The sequence below is a fragment of the Ananas comosus genome, linkage group 1 (genome assembly GCF_001540865.1).
Source record: "Ananas comosus cultivar F153 linkage group 1, ASM154086v1, whole genome shotgun sequence".
Lineage (NCBI taxonomy): Eukaryota > Viridiplantae > Streptophyta > Magnoliopsida > Poales > Bromeliaceae > Ananas > Ananas comosus.
This window is the reverse complement of record NC_033621.1, coordinates 9,757,434-9,776,808: the sequence shown is the minus strand read 5'-3', so window position 1 is coordinate 9,776,808 and position 19,375 is coordinate 9,757,434. Positions and strand designations below refer to the sequence as shown.

Here is a 19,375-nt window from a genome sequence, read left to right as displayed (position 1 = left end):
AGAAGAAGAAGAAGAAGTTGGGAAGGAACGGTGCAATTAATTATTAACCCCAAAAAAGACAACGACAATAACTACGGCGATGTACAGGTTTTTCTTCGGTGTAACAGCGACATATCGCCGACCAATGCGGAGTTTCGACCTCGCCCTCCTAAAATCCGCGGCTGCGACCCGCCGCTTCCCGCCACGTAGCACGATGGGCCTTTCTTTCTCCGACACGTGTCGCACTCACCGCCTCACGTTTCTCATAAGTCCGACAAAGAAAAGTGGCGCATTATCTTTTTTTTTTTTTTTTTTGTTTTTTATACACGACTAATTCGACTAAACATTCAGACACCGAAATACACACCCGTAGCGTAAACTGGGCCCCACAAGTAACTTCTAAAAATTTGAGGTTGAAAACATGCCACGCGTGGAGTCCGAAACCGGAGTCCCAATTACCGGTGTAATTAGTATACTCCTAGGAACTAGTAGGTTCGTGTCGTTCTCTCCCCTCCTCTCCGGGAAGAGCCGCGACGAAGCCATATAAACACCGAGGCGAATCGAAATTTTCTCTTTTCCTTGCCCAAACACGAACACCGCCAAACCCTAACCCTAATCTCAATCCGATTTTTGTAAATTAGATCCCTAATTTCGAAATTTCTCTTCGATTTAGTGTAATTAACGATCGGAATTCGTCGAAGAACGCAGCAAAATTTGCAATTTTTTTTTTTTTCTTGGGGTGGGGAGGCGTGTGGAAGGGTTGGAATTGTTACCTCCGATTTTTTCGCCCTGTAAAACGATGGTGGATCCGTCGACGAAGCCCTCGGAGCCGTTGATGTTGGCGTCGGGCGTGAGCGGGCGCCTCAGCGCCCTCGTCTCCCTCCTCCTCCTCCTCCGCGCCGCGGTGCTCTTCGTGCTCCTCCCGTTCCGGCGATGGCCGAGGTTCGTGCCCTCCTCGTCCTCGCCGTCGTCGGCGGCGGCCGCGGCGGCGACGGGGGAGGAGGGGGCGGCGGTGTCGACGAGCGGCGGCGGCGGCGGAGGGAAAAAGGGGGGAGCGGCTGCGGCGACGGTGGTGGTGAGGGTTCCGGCGGCAATGGTGGCGAAGAGGAGGCAGAGGGAGCAGGAGGCGGCGGCGAGGAGGGCGGCGGCGGTGCGGAGGGTGAGGGTGGCGGCGGAGAGGGAGGAGAGGGAGGAGGGGAGGTGTCGGAGGGACTTCGCCCTCATGGGGACGGCTAGGGGGGAGACTCTCTTCACCCAATCTTGGGCTCCCCTCAATGTTAAGACAAAGTACGTTCTTCTCTTTAAAATTTAATTTTGTTGCCCATTTTGTAATTCAGTATAGGTAAAATTGAACAAACCTTATCTGAATTATGGATCATTTCGAGTTGGCTACTCAACATTTCAAAATTTATAGCTCAGATAGGTTATGTGCTTTTAGGCCTTTATAAAAACTTAAAAGCCTTTTTTATATCTGAATTTCTAATGTTATGAAAACTTGTTTTATTATTTTGTTATCCTAATAATTCAATTCATTGTCGTATCTATTGGCTATTTATTATTGGGTAAAATAGTTTCAAATTCCTGTCCTGTGATAATAGACCCAGGAGAATAATAAGTTGGATTGGATGAGCCTAATAAGTTGAGTGGAGCTGCGGTCTACAATAGAGCTAACGATAGTGGACCCAACAATCGACCTAACGTCCAGGCGGATTGAGTCAGGTCGAAGCCCCTAAGTGTGATGGGTGCATCTTTTCTATTAGCTCGTGCTTTTGGGATAGTTGGTTAGCGCTAACGATCCATAGTATCGTCTCAGAAAGAAGGGATTTCTCGTACATAAAGTATGCTTAAAAAAATAAATGTAGTATTAAACGAAATTCAAATTTGGAAAGTTAAGCTAAGGCAAATGTGTTTTGAAATGCTAACCTCCATTTGCTTTAGCCAAAAGGGGTTTCACATATTCTACATGCCTTTTATTTCTTACTATTTGTTCCTTTCTCCTTTCTACAGTGAAACAGAAGATTTTTCTACTCTGGGTGGTCGTGGAAGTGTTGGAACTAATTATAAAATATTCCAATTTTTTCTTATTCGAATTATAAATTACGATATCGGGTGGGCATAACACAATTTTCGAAATTTAAAACACAAGAAAACATTTTGAAACTATTAACCTTCATTCTTATTACCATTTCGCAATGCTGGATACTTCATGTGAGTCAAGTTTTTTTTTTCCCATCCCTTAAAAAATGGATATTTGATTATCCATTGAATCAGTGAAATTGTGCATATTAATCATATGGTTACCACAATTGTATGGTGCACGATTTGAATCCTATGGTTCTGTTCGATTCAGGGTCAAAACAGTACGAATCTTAAGGTAATCAATATTGACAAGGATCACGCGTAATTGAATTGTCAGAATCGACAATGAGTTGTGTGACTTGATCCTGGTTAATGTTGGATGGTGACTGATTAATGTTGTCACTTATTCTATGAAGAGCCAAGGATGCACCAGAATAACTCACTGAGTCAAATATACTCAATTGCAGACCTACTTGGATCTAAATAAGGCTCAGTTGACCTTAATATCGCTATTGTCTAGTTGGACCACATTGGTAATTTAAATTTTAATTGATGGTACTACCAGCTTTAATTTAATGTAGTTACTGATTTAAATTTTAATTGCTGGAACTACCAGCTTTACTTTAATGTAGTTACTGATTTCTTTTTGTTATTACCATGCAGGGGTCTTGTTGTTCTTTTGCATGGTTTGAATGAGCACAGGTATGCTAGTTTGGTCTTTTCACCGAAAGATGTTTTTATCATCCACTCTTCATTTGCTTTAGTAGTTGATAAGAGGCGACATATGTCATGTTTCTCTTGTTGATGTAACAGTGGCAGATATGATCATTTTGCAAGGAAACTAAATGATCATGGTTTTAAGGTGCATGCAATGGATTGGATTGGTAAGTTGTTTGACAGATCGTTTTATTATTTCGGTTATTTTTCTTTTCTTTATTTTTTTGCATTTTTCATATATATATATGAAATTGAGAAGTACCTCTTTTATTTTTTTGCATTGTTCGACAGATTTACCTATTTTATCATTTTCATCCATTCGATTATACTATTCAATCAACTATCCACTCAATCCTAGGGGGCCCACATCATCCTAACCGCACATCTTTTAATCTAAGGGCAGAAAACTTAATAGCACCAAGTCACTGGTGCTATTAATAGTATTCCAGCCTAGTTCTATATATATATATATATATATATATATATATATATATATATAGAGCTAGTCTCCTATACTATCTATAGTACCGGGGCTCCGGTACTATAGTCCCGTTTTCGATTTTAGGGTGTTCAAATCAACGATCCACACCGTTAAAACTGACTTAGGGTATTTAAAGTTTTTAGAAATAAAATTTTATATTTTTTCGACATAGTTTATGTGAAACAACCGTTGTACTCTAAAAGCTTAAGCTGTTAGAGAATGGTGTTTATATAGTTTTATATTTAACACTCCCCCTCACGTCTGGGCTCGAGACTTTTTGCAAAGCCCATGACGTGGACTTGAATTAAATGGGAGGAAATTAATTATGCTGGGGCCTGGCATGACTTGAACTCAAGACCTTCTGCTCTGATACCATGTGAAACAACCGTTGTACTCTAAAAGCTTAAGCTGTTAGAGAACGGTGTTTATATAATTTTATATTTAACAGTTTACTTTATGATCAAACCATTTCAAAATTGTCAATTTTCAATGGCTACTATGGCGAGTTTGGAGTTTAATAGTGTAGAAGAATCTAAATTTCTTCAAATTTTGATAGAAAATACTTTAAACTATCTAGATTAAGGTTAACATTCTTGATCTTGAATTTAAAAGTTCTATGCTTAAATTTTAAAGATTATTCAATTTCCACCGTTCATTTTGACATAATTTATTTACTAAGTAAACGATGTCGAAAAAAACTAAAATTTTATTCCTAGGAACTTCATATACCTTAGATCATATTTAACGGTGTGGATCGTTAATTTGAACACCATAAGATCGAAAACAAGACTATAGTACCGGAGCTCCGGTACTATAGATAGTATAGTAGCCTAATTCTCTCTCTCTCTCTCTCTATATATATATATATAGAGAGAGAGAGAGAGAGAGAGAGAGAGTAGGGCTGTTGTGCTCTCAGGAGCACGGAGGCCTCCGTGCTCCTGAGCCGTTTTCGATGATGGAATTTCCGAATTGACGATCTGCTCCGTTAGACGTGATCTAGCGTATTTGAAGTTTTCAGAAAATAGTTTTTGCGATTTTTTGATATCATTTACCTAGTGATCAAAAGGATTCAAAATTAATAATTTTTAATGGTTGATATCTGCCGTTTTCAAGTTTAACGGTGTAGAAGTATTCAAATCAGATGAAATTTTGATACAAAATTCTTTATACTATCTACAACAAGATCAATATTTCTGATTGAAAATTTTAGTGCTATATTACCACTTTTTGTAGAACTTTTATTTTCAGCCGTTAAAAATTATTGATTTTGAATCCTTTCAATTGCTAGGTAAATGATATCAAAAAATCGCAAAAATTATTTTCTAGAAACTTCAAACACGTTAGATCAAGTCTAACGGAGCCGATCGTCGATTCGGAAATTCCATCATCGAAATGGCTCAGGAGCACGGAGGCCAGCTCAGGAGCACGGAGGCCTCCGTGCTCCTGAGAGCACAGCAGCCCTACTCTATATATATATATGAAATTGAGAAGTACTGAAGAAGCGTCCTAAAAGTAACTAAGCCATAACTACGTTATTATTTTTCTTTTGTTTTTCTTTTGGGAATCGGGAGCAAAGCCCCCACCTTAATTCCATCAACTGTTTCTTCAGCTTCTTAGAACGTGGGGGGTACCAACTGGGTCTAAGCTTCGTTGGTGCATTATGACAAATTTTTTTGGATAAATTTAATACAACGAGTGTCTGACACAGTGTGTGAAGTAGACCACAGCTATTATATTTGATACAGTATCTAATACGGATACATTTAGGCCTCATTTAGATGCACAGTTAAAAAATTTCATAGAGTTTATAGTCTATGTTTTAGGTCTGGATAAAATAGAGAATCCTATAACTCTAGTGGATTCCATCGCTTCATTTTTAGGCTGCTTGGATATACACTATATAATTCCAGATAATTTGTGGCACTCTTAAAAATTTAGCCGTTAGAGAATTCAAATTCTAAAACTAGCTATCAGATGGCCTGCTTGATACAAGAGCTGTAAGGTAGATTTACTCCATCATCAATTAACCTACCGAGGCGTCAAACAAATAATAATCAAGGAATTTCATGTCATTCCACAAAGTAACTTAGTTGTGAAAATACGAAGTTTTTCACTTAAAGTTAGACCTTGGAATCATAGTGAATAATTCACTGCCTACACATGTAGAGATGAAGAGAATATAGTAATACATGGATATATGGAACACCAATAATAAAAGATCCATCTAAAAGTTAAAATCATATGAGGGTCAGTTGTTATGTTGAATGCATATTACTTGTGCTTTCGCTGGTTAATCCATCTGTTCTGCTGGACAAACTCTTCTAATTTTAACTACAAAATTCGATGTCAAAAAAATCATTAGATGGCAAAAGAAATTCTATAGATATTTATTAAAGATCTGGATATATGGAAGACTAACAATTTTGATACATTTAGCTATGGCTCTTATTGAGGAAGCCAATTCAAGACCTATTGAAGTAAGTAATATAGTTCAAAGGTTAGAACTTTAGGCAACAATATTAGCACAAAAAAGCAGTAGTAAAATGTGAAACAAATTCTAGTTACGGTCTAGATTATCTAACCTTGGATATTAATGTTCTCAGAAGCATCATTGATCAATGACTTAGATGAATCAGGCAAAGTCGATTCGACTATCTATATCGTGTTTTTGACCTACGTTTCATGTGAGTTACAAAATTGGAAAAGCAAGTCACAGGACAGAAATTGCTGGTTTCTTTGTCCGGGCTTTGGTCTAAAATTGTTGTTCAAATAAAACACAAATAGATATTTGATACAAATCCCCGAACAGCTTCTCACTTGCAGCCATAGTTAGTTAATTCGGATTCAGCAAAAATTCGGTACGGGTATAATTCGGATAAAATTCGTCTTTTAATTTTTAAATTCGTTAAAAAATACGGCAAAAAAACGGATTCGGTAATTATTTGGATACGTGATTTGTACGGATATTATATGTTCACCAATTAAAAATTCGGAATAAAAAATTCGGCTATATAATAAATATATAATAATTAATATACTGTATATATTATTATTATAATTTTTATATATAGATTAAATATATTCATATATTAATAATAAACCTTATTAATAATACATAAAATTTATATATTTAAAAATATTAATAAATAATTACAAATTTATAAACAAAATATTATATAAATATTTCTATATAAAAATAAAATAATATATATAATAAATGAATATATATTTATAAATAAAATTTTTTATATACACACACATACACAGAGGGAGGTCCACTGTGGACCTCCCCCTCGTGCGGTCCACGAGGCTGAAATAGCCTCGTGGACTGCGCGCATCTATTTCTCCCAAAAGCCCCGATGCTTTTACTGTTCATCTTCTTTTCTGCTGACGACCTCGGGTGAGGAGATGGGATCCGCCGCTGCGGCCCTTGATCCCTGCGCCGGCGAGGGCTGCGGAGGACGGCGACGACGCGAGCGGCGGTGACGAGAGTGGCGGTGACGAGAGCGGCGACGACGCGAGCGGCGACGAGATTGGCGACGAATCGACCCTCGGCTGCGAGTCGCTGTCGCCGATTTTTTGGGCGAATTATTCGCGAATCGCGAATAATTCGCGAATAATCATTTTTGATGAAAAAATCGCGTTTTTTTTCGTATTTTTTGGAAAAATACGAAAATCGGCGTTTAATACATATGTTAAAAAATACGCGAATAATTCGCGTATTAAACACGAATTAACTAACTAAGCTTGCAGCAAAAGCAAAAGCAAAAGCTCGAAATCTATTTTTGGAGGTTGTTGGTATCAATCTTTGATCGAAGCCCAGGAGGGGGAGCGAACACGATAAACGCAGTGTTGACGGTGATCCTATGCCGGATCTTGCTCTCTTGAAGGTGTCTGTCATGCCGTCGACCACCAACCCAATCCGGGCAAGATTCAAGAATTTGTTCGTGTACGTCTTGCCTCTTCTGCTTCTCCCCTTTGATCCAAACGCTTCGACTTTCACGGTGGCGAGGATGGTTGGCTTCATAGGGAAGCAGCAAGGAAAATATGGTGAGGCTTCATTGGAAGTGTGAACTTGTATCGTGGTGGTGGTGGTGGTGGTGGGGGATTGGGAATTTGTAGAAGGATAGTCAGGGGCGGAGGGGGAGATGTGAGGAGAACGATGGTAAGTGTGAGAGCGAGAGCACCACTAGTGGCAGACGAAGGAGCGATAAAGAGATGGGGGAGAGGGGCTAATCGCTTTGAAGGAGAAGACAAGGTATTAGGGGGCTGGGGGCGGGGAGGAAAAATAGGCCATTAGTGTTGTATCTGACTGCGGTTAAAGAGGGCGGCAAATTCTTTCATTCTCTCATGCCAAATCCTTCGACTCTCCCAGGCATGGGTTAGGCATAAATGGATGGTCATTATAATACAACAGTTATTAGTGCATCCATCAACATAAATGGTTAATAGATTTAATACTTCCATTAGAAATCTGTCAGAGCACTCTACAGGATTCAAGTTTGATGGCGTTCGTGTGGAATAGTGAAGATTTATGTGCCATTAATCATCTTATAAAGATTATATGAATCTCTAATATTAGACATTCAAATGGAATATACTTTAGAGTGGATTGAGTTGTGAACGTGGACTGAGTACTACGGACAAAGGACAAGTCGATATTGGTCCATCTCTCTGTTGAGCTAATTATATTGGGCCTATTTGTCACTTGGGCCTTGTTCTTTGGGCTATGTAATTTTAGTGAAGTCAGATCTCCTCGTTCTATGTATTCTAACTATGTATTCATATTTGATGGCTCTTGTCTTAGAGGCTAAAGTGGGGTGATTAGAACATTAGAGGAAAAAAAAATAGAGAGAAGTAGAGATTGAGAAAAGAAGTGGGAGAAAAAGAAAGAAAACACTAGAACTTCGTTTAATCTTAGTTCCATAAAGGAAGGGGAATCTTCCTTCTGAGGTATGGTTTATACCGTTTAGATAAAGCTAGAGATTGTTGGAGGTCTCTTTGTCTTCGGATTGAAGGTGATATCTCTCCCATTTGTATCTCTCTCGTAGTCTCCAAGTTTTATAGCGGAAGCTTTTTTTTTATTATTTTTTCGTGGATGTTGTCATAGCCGAACCATGTAAATTCTTGTGTTCTTGTGGGTTTATTTATTTTATTATTGCTCTTTTGCTTTGGCTCTCTATTGGATGCTTATAGGGTGTGGGTTATGAAATTGCCCACCAAGTATTTGTGAAATTGCCATCAATAATTTTCGCCCTCATTTTACAACAATTGGTGTCAGAGCTTGATTGGTGGTTATCTAAGCATTCACTTGTATTCATTCACTTATCTTTCCAATGAAAAAGGCAATGGAATTTGAGAAGTTGAATGAGAACGATTGGCCTATATGGAAAATCATGATAAAGTATTATTTGGTTGCAAAAGAGCTTGATTTTACCAATATTGGGAAAAGGTGCAAAGCCCACTAATATGGATAATCATGAATCAGACATACTTGACCGAAAATGTTTGACAGCGATTAGACCATGCATTTCACCATCGGTCTTATTTGATGTCTATCAAATATCAATGCAAGACCGCATTTGAGTTGTGGGAGACTTTGGAGCAATCATTTGAGCAACCTTCCGGTGTGAACAAGATGCATGCAATGAAGAGACTCTTTCTCTTGAAGATGCAAGAAGGTTTGTCTATTCGTAAGCATGTGAGTTCAACTCTATTGCGATACAATTGAAGTCTCTCAAAATCAATTAATCTTGATGAAGTCTTTTGTTTACTCCTTTTGAGTTCTTTACTTTCAAGTTGGGATACGCTTGTTACTATGGTGGCGAACACATTGGGAAACAATTTCAAGTTGAATGATATAGTTGCTTCGTTGTTGAATGAGGAAAGTCGCAAGGACACAAACCAATTGTCTAGTGATATGAATCAAGCACTAATTATTGGTGAAAGAGGAATGTCATTGAAGCGAGGCCAATCTGCTAACACAAAGGGAAAATATCAAAGTAAAGGAAGGTCAAAATCACAAGGTAAAAGGCTTACTTGTTGGTATTGCAAGAAAATGGGCCGTGTGAGAAATGGTTGTTAATTCTTTGAAAAACAAGCAAAAGGGTAAAGATAAGGACGTCAAGAATGAAGCTAACAATGCTTCAGATGGTGCAGGTGGAGTCACATTAAGTGTTGCGTGCACAGTCTCTTCTTGTGCAAACACTTGGATTTTGGATTATGGTGCTTTTTTTCATATATGTCTGGATCGATCATATTTTTCTTCATATAAAGAAGTAGATGTTGAATATGTCTATCTTGATAATGATCAGGCATGTAAAATTGTGGGCATTGGTGACACTGTCATAAAACAAACAAATGACAAGAAGCATACATTGACAAATGTATGCCATGTTTTGGAGATCACAAAGAATTTAATATCGGCAAGACAATTGGATGATTTCGGTATTGTTATCACTTTCGGAAAGGGCTCTTGGAAAATATCAAAGGGTAGTATGACTATTTTGAAAGGGCAAAAGAGTGGAAGTCTATACACTTCATGGAACAGCTTACAATGGTGATGATTCAAATTTAGTAGTTGTTACAGCAAGCAAAGGCAAAGATATGCAAGTTTGGCATAATCGACTTGGTCATATAAGTAAGCATGATATGAAGGTATTACAAGAATAGAACCTTGTTCCTTTTTTTGAGCATTCATTTCTTAACTTTTGTGAGCATTACATTATGGGAAACCAACATAGAGTTAACTTCAAAAAAAAAGAGAGATGCATAAAAAAGGCAAGCTATTGGAATTGGTTTATTCCAATGTTTGTGGCCCTTTCAATATTGAGTCACTTGGAGGTGCATACTATGTTACTTTCTTAGATGATTATTCTAGGAAGCGTTGGATTTATTTGGTTTCAAAATATGAAGTTTTTGAAAATTTTAAGAAATTCAAAGCCCGTGTTGAAAAAAAAGTGAACATTTTATTAAGTACTTGCAAACAGATAATGGTTGTGAATTTTGCTCTAGTGCCTTTGATGATTTTTGTTTAGAAAATGACATCAAAAGAGTGAAGGCAGTTTCCTATACTAAACGTACTGGGATCATTGAAAGAACGAACCAAACCATTTTGGAGCGAATTCGAAGTATGTTGTCTCACTCCAGTCTACCAAAGCCTTTACAGGCCGAAACGGCAAATATATTAATTTACTTTTAATGGATCACCTAGTGTTGCATTGGATGGAGACATTCCGGAAATTATATAGAATGGCAAAGACATTTCCTATGGGCACTTGAGAATATTTAGGTGTGAAGCTTCGGTTCATATTCTAAAAGAAAGTAGAACAAAGCTTGATGTGAAATCAAGAAAATATGAAGGTTGATGAGTTGGGCTATAGGGTTTGAAATCTCGTTGCTAAGAGAACTATTTGGAGTCGGATGTCGTGTTTAGAGTATGTAATGTTTAAAGAAGGCGCGAAAGATGAGCAAAAAAAAGATGAGCTTGTTGTTGATATACAAGTTGATGGTTGTTCTCAAGATGTACATGCAGTTCATCCTCTACTTCACGATAGTGATGTTGGTTATGATGGTAATAATGATCATGAAGAAAGCACACAATCTATTGAAGGTTGGCATGATTTTCATGAGAGCGAAGAAGATGTGTCTACCTTGCTGGCACATGAATTGAGAAGATCAACTAGGCCACATAAACCCATCCAACAGTATTCCCCTTCCTTGTATTATACTTTATTTACTGATTCGGGTGAGCCCGAGTGTTTTCAAGAACCAAAAGATTGTCCTGAATAAGTAAAGTGGCAAGAGGCAATGGAGGACAAGACGGATTCTTTACATCAAAACCATGCTTGGGAGTTAGTAGAGCTTCCGGTTGGAAAGAAAGCATTGAAAAATCGATGGGTTTAGGTGATCAAGAATGAGGCCGACGGATCCAGGAGGTATAAGGCAAGGCTTGTTGTTAAGTGATATGGACAAAAGCAAGGTATTGACTTCAATGAAATATTTGCTCCCGTTGTTAAGCATTGCTCAATTAGAGTTTTTTTTATCCTTGATTACAAATTTGGATCTTGAGCTTGAACAACTTGATATTAAAACTGCTTTCTCGCATGCTGATTTGGATGAAAAAATTTATGTTTGAACTTGAAGGCTTGATTTATTGATGAAGCTAACCGTAATTTACTATGTAAGCTAAAGGAGGGATTGTATGGTTTAAAGCAAGTATTTAGACAATGGTATGAGAAATTTGATTCTTTCATGCAAGATGAAGGTTATAAAAGATGTGTTTTTGATTATTGTATTTATTTCGAAGGCTCAATATATGATTCTTTCACTATTTTGTTACTGTATGTGGATCAAGGTTTAAATCGCTGCCCCGTGCCGTACGGCACGGGGTGGCACGCACGGGGGGGGGGTGTGGGGTGGTCTCAGATCCTCCCTTCGTGCCGCGTCATACTCTGCCGTATCGCACTAGACAGAGCGGCACGCAGGAGTGTGCCGCGGCACAGTACCGTGCTGGCACTGTGTAATTTCTTTTTTTGCTTTTTTGCTTTTTGCTTTTTTTCCCCTTTGTTTTGTTCTTTAGGATACCAAGACCATTCCGGGTACACCTTCCCTATCTCTCTTTTTTTGTCCTTTTGTACTTTTTATTTTTCTTTTTGACTTAGATGCTTTTTTTTGGCTTTTTGGTTTCTTTTTTTTTTGGTTTGCCCTTTGGGTAACCCGAAGGCTGAAGCATCTCTCCTCTCTCCAGTTTATTTTTGTCATGTTGCACTTTTTTGCACTGATCATGGGTCTCAAGACTCTCAACCACGTCAAACATCTAGAGTGGTATATGACCGTAGAAAAGATAAAAGATCCTCACAACAAGATTATGGGAAGATGAGAGAAAGTTTGGAGGCAATATCAACTTGACATCCACGAAGGGATGATACTTTGCACAAATATCAACATGGCCTTTATCGAAGGATGTTTGATTATGATGCATCAATTCGTGGCACTCAAAGTGAATTCCAATCCATCCGGCATCAATTGGAGCAACAACAATCCAATTACTATCCATCTGTACCTTCACATAGTGAAAGCTCATATGACGAATCTACATCTACTGATACGTATGCATATCCATATTATGATTCTTCTATTTCGTACAATCCTTTTCCTTATGGTGTTTCAGTCCATATGCCACAGATGGCTGTTGTCCATTACATCCACGATCCAGTTGTGTATGCTATCTCGGACAATACAATAAGCTATACTGGGAATATATGAATTTCTCACAATACCAGCAATATTTATATCAACATTTTCAAATAAATCTCGTATATGTAGATGACAATATGTTGTATGACTACTGCGACGATCTATATAGAATTAAACAGTCATCTCTATGTAAATATGTAAATTTAAATAATTATTATACTTGTAAATTTTGTTATTGTATTTTAATTTTTATTCTACATTAGGTATAGTTGTACTTACATACAAAAAACTTGCATGCATGTTAAAAGTGATGAGTATAGTAAGCTATATATAGCAAATATTCATAATTATTTATCTAAATCTTTCAAAGTAACAGTCTAAGAGTTTTTTGGAACCAAAAAAACTAAAATAAGTCCATGCCAAAGCGTGCCAGTAGGAGGTCATGCGTATCCATCGGCATGCAATCGTATCACGTGTCGGCATGCAAGGGTACCTGTGTTGTACTGTGCCAGGAAAAGAGCGGCACGCCTCTGTGCCACAACACTTTAAACCTTGATGTGGATGATATATTGATTGCTAATAATGATCAAAATGATATTACAAAGTTGAAGCTTGACATGTCAAAGAAGCTTACTGCTAACGATCTTGGTGAAGCGAAGAAAATTTTGGGCATGCAAATTAAAAGAGATAGGGAGCAAGGCAAGTTATGGCTTAGTCTATTGGGGTATATTTCTAAGGTACTGGAAAGGTTTGAAATGAATGATTGTAAAGTGGTTTCTACTTCATTACCCGGGCATTTTAAGTTATCCAAAAGAAACTCTCCAACGAATAAGACTGAAAGCGATAAAATGAAGAATGTTCCTTATAATTCCGCCGTTGGGAGTTTGATGTATGCTATGGTTTGTTCAAGACTGGATATAGCTTATGCGATTGGAGGTATTTTAAGATATATATCCAATCTAGTATGGGAACATTGGCAAGCCGTTAAGTGGGTTCTTTGGTATTTGAAGGGTACGCAAAATGGTTGTGCGTTTTTGTTGAACTTCTTTGGAGGTGAATGGATTTATTGATTCTGATCATGCCGGTTGTGGAGAGATAAGAAAGTCTACTATGGGATATATTTTCACATTTGGAGGTAGTGCGATTAGTTGGATGTCTAGATTGCAAGACGGCATTACTTTGTCCTCTACGGAGGCCGAATATGTTGTCTTGACCAAGGCAGCAAAGGAAATGATTTAGTCGAAGCAATTGCTTACACAATACGGAGTAAAGCAAAACAAATATGTTGTGCATTGTGATAATCAAAGTGCAATTCATCTTGCAAAAAATATGGCGTATCAATCCCAAACTAAACATATTGATGTTTGCTTTTATTTTATTCGGATGGCATTAGGTAGTCGACACTCGGATGTGGAGAAGATCGAAGCAAAGAAAAGTCTTTCGGATATGTTGACAAAGATTGTTCCTACGAAATAGCTCATATTTTGTAGAAAACACTCCAGATTGATCAAGATGTAAACGAAGTGGTTGGAGAACAACACATTTGTGATGAAGCTTTTTTAATAGATGAAGATTATTTGTTTGAAGGATGGTGATTTGCCTTCAAATAGGAGATTGTTGAGCTAATTATAGTGGGCCTATTTGTCATTTGGGCCATGTTCTTTGGGCTATGTAATTTTGGTGAAGGCAAATGTCCTATGTTTATGTTTTCTAAACTACGTATTGGGCCTCCTACTTGTAAGCCTTTGGATCATGATTCTTTTGATCCGAAGGCTCATATTTGATGGCTCGTCTTAGGGACTAAAGTGGGGATGATTAGAACATTAGAGTCAAAAAAAAAAAAATAGAGAGAAGTAGAGAGTGAGAAAAGAAATGGGAGAAAAAGAGAAAAAACTCTAGAGATTGGTTTAATCTTAGTTCTATCAAGAAGGAGGTGGGATCTTCCTAGGGATGTCAATGGGTATGGATACCCGAAATATTATCCGAACCCGAACCCGAACCCGAACCCGAACGGGGCAGGTTTACCCGAGCTAAACGGGTATGGATTCAGTTATGGGTATGGAAAATAAAAATCCGACGGATATGGATACGGGTATGGATTTTGTATTTACCCGACCCGAACCCGAACCCGAACCCGAACCCGAACCCGAATAAATTATATATATACATAATTTATTTTTATTTATTTATATAATATATAAAATATTTAATAATTTTTAGCCCTTAGATCTTCATTCAACGGTATGGATTTTTAAAACCCGCCGGGTTCGGATCCGGGTTCGGGTTTCGGGTTTTTTGTCGGGTACGGATATGGGTATGGATTTTTAAAACCTGCCGGGTTCGGGTCCGGGTACAGGTTTTAATTTGGTTTTCTGGTTCGAGTTCGGATTTTTAAAAACCCGACCCAAACCCGACCCGTTGACATCCCTAGATCTTCCTTGTGAGGTGTGGTTTACACCATTTAGGTAGAGCTAGAGATTGTTGGAAATATCTTTATCTTCGGATTTAAGGTGGTTTCTCTTTCATTTGTATCTCTTTTGTAATCTCTAAGGTTTATGGTGGAAACTTTTTTTGCATTTTTCTCCTGTGGATGTAGGACTAGCCGAACCACATAAATTCTTGTGTTCTTGTGGTTTTTAATTTATTATTGCCCTTGTGTTTTGGCTCTCTATTGAATGCTTATAGGGTGTGGGTTGTGAAATTGCCCATCAAATATTTGTGAAATTGCCATCAATATTTTTCGTCCTCATTTTACAACACTCTCTTTCTGTAGTTAGTAATAGTTTATTTAATCCACAGAGTGTAGAATATGACTCACCATCTTAATTATCAACTAGTTGGCTAAGATTGGTAGGAAAAACAAATCTTGCAGAAAATNCCCCCCCCACTAACAGAACATAAAGAATGGCACAATTCCTTCTGAAATAAACCCAATCAAACTAACTCATCCATATTCAAAATAAATATCCTTAACACTAAAAGAACCAGCACCGAAGCTGATTGCTGTAAATGTATACCCTTAATCCAAAACTCACGAATAAGTCATAGTTTATTTAATCCACAGAGTGTAGAATATGACTCACCATCTTAATTATCAACTAGTTGGCTAAGATTGGTAGGAAAAACAAATCTTGCAGAAAATCTAACGAGGACTTAGAAAATGGAAAAGGCTATTATTACTGAAATACCAATGTATCACATTAGTAGGATATTTTGACTTCAAACCTAGAATAAATGCCGATCTGAAAGTAGGATTCAGATTGAAACATTTTGTATTTGGACATATTTGGGGCTATAAAAGGCCTGCTTTTTATAGCTTCTCTCACTGAGCTTGAGGCCACCTTTTTTTTATTTGGAATTTTTATCTTTTCTTTTATGTTGTTATTAATTGCTAGGAACATTAATATAGCTTAATGTACAACAGTTATAAATAATGAGGAAACTTTGTTGTAACTTGTGACCTTAGCTTCCACAGAGATCTATAACTGTTTACTTAATTGCTTACACTGCGCAGACTCCAACAATGACATCTGCAAGAATAGCCTTTGAAGCATGGTGGCTGGTAAAAACCTCTAGTTTTGAAGTTTCTACCTTATCTACCAAAGTAAATTAGTAAATGCATAATAAAGTAAATGATCAAAAATTGTCATGGGAAATTATCGCCTGGACTTGGGGAATCATGTCACAAGTGGATTACAGCTCTTAGAAGTTGCCGCACATCTCTCCATGAGAAGCTTTTGCGTTATTGTAATCCTTCTCACCTGCCAAACGCCACCAAATAGCTTATCAAAAAAAAAAAAAGAAAAAAAAGAGAAGCCCTTACCAAACAAATTTACTATTCATGGGTATATGGTGATTTTTAGAAGCTTCTATGGTGATTTTTAAAAGCTGCTATGGGTGACATGGAAGCCCGTGGGCAGGCAATAATTTCTTCATATGTGTATGTTAGTTGCGTGGTTTCACCTTCCTGAGGCTATTTGAATCTGGCGAGGTTTGCTATATATTGCCTACAGGTGTTATACTATGTATTGAACTTTTAATTTATGTCAACTAGTGATATTTTGAAATAGAAACAAAACTGTCCTCATTATCTTTTTCCGTTAAGCTATTTCATTTCATTACTTGTAATTCCTATTCATTTCAATTGAAGACATTTTGAAAATCAGCAACATTTTGCATAAAAGAATATCCATAGTTACCATAATTAATTATTGTGATTCAATCGATAATTTTTTAGCTTTTATTCCTTTTTTTAAATTGGCTTGTTTATAATTTTTGAAACTTCCGGCCATGTTATGGGACAAAGGTAATCAAAGTCCGAACAGAGTTATCCAAATTCTATCTGTTCCTACCAATTTAGTATTCATTTATTAGTTCCTCATGAACAGATGTAAGTGAAAATATGTTTCCAAACTTAACATATTTAGTGAAGCTAACATTATAACTTAATGTTGAATTTGTTGTATGCAAGATATCAAAGCTAGAATCTCATGATGAACAGTTGCAAATAGTGAAGAACGTTGGTGATAGATCTGATGTTCAGAGGTTACATGATTACTATAGGGGAAATAAATGTCTGAATGCCAACTTAATTGATTAAAAACCAAAAGATAGATCTAATTTAAGAAGGTACATGGCTGTCTGTAATAATGAGGATTGTCTCCAAACACAGGTCATGGTGGGAGCGATGGTCTGCATGGATATGTTCAGTCTCTTGATTATGCAGTCAGCGACTTGGTATAGACACTTGTTCTTATGTTTGACTTTCCGTAATTAGTGATGGGTAAAATGTTACTCCTGTCCTTGAACTTTCATTAGATTGCAAGTAGCTTCTTGAACTGACAATTTTGGCGATTATGTCCTCCCCATAGTCCGTAAATTATAAATTTGAACCTTACCCTATGTAACATCTATTTATGCACAGACCGATCAACTGATCATTTAATGTGTGATCTAAAGTCTATTTGTTGTTCCGCACAATAAGTGACCACTTGTAGATCACTTGCCTTAACAACCGTTAAAATAACTGATATGCGAAGATCAGATTGGGTTACATACACCCGTCGAGGATATGATTGCCAAAAGTTTAATCTTGAGGGATAATAAGTGCAATTGACGTTCAAGAGGCAACAATTCATTTCATCCATATACAATTAGCTTCTATAAATCTCTCGTTTTGAAACTTTTCCTATTTATGTAGAAAGCATTTCTGGAGAGAGTGCTGTCAGAAAATCCGAGCTTGCCATGCTTTTGCTTTGGTCACTCAACTGGCGCAGCAATTATTTTGAAGGTGAGGTAGTTTTCAAAATTTATGTTACTTTTAATCTGGAGATGGCTCGAAATAGAAACGTTATAAACTATGCAATATTTTTGTTGATATGTTATTGAAGGCAGTGCTTGATCCAAAGGTAGAGGCTCTTGTTAAAGGTGTTGTGTTGACTTCGCCGGCGATTCATGTCCAGCCAACTCATCCTATTGTAGCGGTAAGTTGAACTTAGGAAATTGGAGCTCTATCCTATTTTCATGTGTTGTAAAGTTCTGTGAGTTGTTTCCTGTGAGGATCGTTGCAAAGGAGGCTTATTGTGACATCAATCTCTACGTTTGAGAGCTCAAATATAGTTAACGGACCTGTTTATCACTACTACGTGTGTGATCCAGAGCTATGCAATAGGGGACTAAGAAAAAATGCATGAGTGAAAAATTGGAAATTAGAATTAGTTTTTTGGTTGGATGTGTGAGTATCTATTTGCAGTGCAAATAGTGAGGTCTAGGGTTTAGAATTTTGTTTTTTGTTTGTAGGACATTCTGCTTTCCTGTAACTTAATTCTTAATCATAACTTTCGGAGTTTCTAGTGAATAGTAATATTTCTATCTTACTGTGGCAGGTGCTGGCGCCCGTAATCTCCCTCATCGCACCGAAGTACCAATTTGCTGCTGCCAACCGCAACGGACTATCTGTCTCACGAGACCCAGAGGCTCTGAGATCGAAGTATTCAGACCCGCTTGTCTTCACCGGCGCAATCCGAGTGCGAACCGGCTACGAGATCCTCCGCATGTCCACCTACTTGCAGCAGAACTTGAGCCGAATCAATACTCCATTTCTAATCCTTCATGGTACTGCCGACTTGGTTACCGACCCTGAAGGCTCGCAAAAACTCTACGAAGAAGCCGCTTCATCGGACAAGTCAATTAAGTTGTATGAAGGGCTTTTGCATGATCTGCTTATCGAACCTGAGAGAGAAATTGTCATGAGGGACATAATTGATTGGTTGAACTCGAGAGTATGAGCTTTATGGCATTGCGATTAGCTCCTTCTGTTCACAACTTCGCCAACCTTTTTCTTCTTTGAGGCGAAGTGATGGTGTCGACAATGTTCTGTATTGCACTCAAATATTGCGGGATCTTAAAATATTCCTGAGTTGTACCTAAGCAATTTTGAGTTCTCCATCAGTGATGTAAAAATTAGTATGTTCACAAGAATATGTTTTTCTTTTTTTCCTCTTTTTCTTCCTTCTCGAATGCAAATAAATGAATGCCAAAAAGTTAATTGAAATATATAAAAGTGTACTCTAAAGCAGCATCTACTCTAAAGCAGCATCTTTTAGGACCAGAGCTCTTGTAGTGTACTGGATCTTGGTAAATAGGCATGATCACAGTCGGAGTTGATGGTTAGCATGTCTATAAAGTATTTATTGGGCCGAGTTGGAGCCGTTTTGGCATGAAATAGATGCGAAAATGGACTCAGAAGTGGAGTTTCCTCTGCACTGGTCCTGTGGAGGACCTTGAACCCGTACGCGGCTAAGGAGGGCTTGGAGTGCAATTCCTTCATCTGGTTTAGAGCTGAGTGGTGAATATTGTAATTATCAGATGGTTTGGAGAATAGATTTTTGGATTTTGTTGGAGCTAGTTGTAGCAGAGCTT

At 37.7% G+C, this 19,375-nt stretch overlaps 1 protein-coding gene across 1 annotated transcript; it reads left to right on the top strand.

The window, feature by feature from the left end:
* Nucleotides 516-19,356, top strand: LOC109714981 (monoacylglycerol lipase-like). The gene is made up of 7 exons (XM_020239755.1): nucleotides 516-1,266; nucleotides 2,722-2,760; nucleotides 2,872-2,942; nucleotides 17,127-17,191; nucleotides 17,655-17,744; nucleotides 17,845-17,937; nucleotides 18,340-19,356. Exons 1-7 carry the CDS (start codon nucleotides 779-781, stop codon nucleotides 18,739-18,741), a joined length of 1,248 nt encoding a protein of 415 aa, XP_020095344.1. The 5' UTR covers nucleotides 516-778; the 3' UTR covers nucleotides 18,742-19,356.

What these genes read in the sequence shown, in the direction of transcription:
- LOC109714981 (XM_020239755.1), top strand. Translation starts at nt 779, where the DNA reads ATGGTGGATCCGTCGACGAAGCCCTCGGAGCCGTTGATGTTGGCGTCG. An exon ending in CCCCTCAATGTTAAGACAAA is followed by an intron (nt 1,267 to 2,721) that starts GTACGTTCTTCT and finishes ATTACCATGCAG; the next exon opens with GGGTCTTGTTGTTCTTTTGC. An exon ending in GCATGCAATGGATTGGATTG is followed by an intron (nt 2,943 to 17,126) that starts GTAAGTTGTTTG and finishes CTCCAAACACAG; the next exon opens with GTCATGGTGGGAGCGATGGT.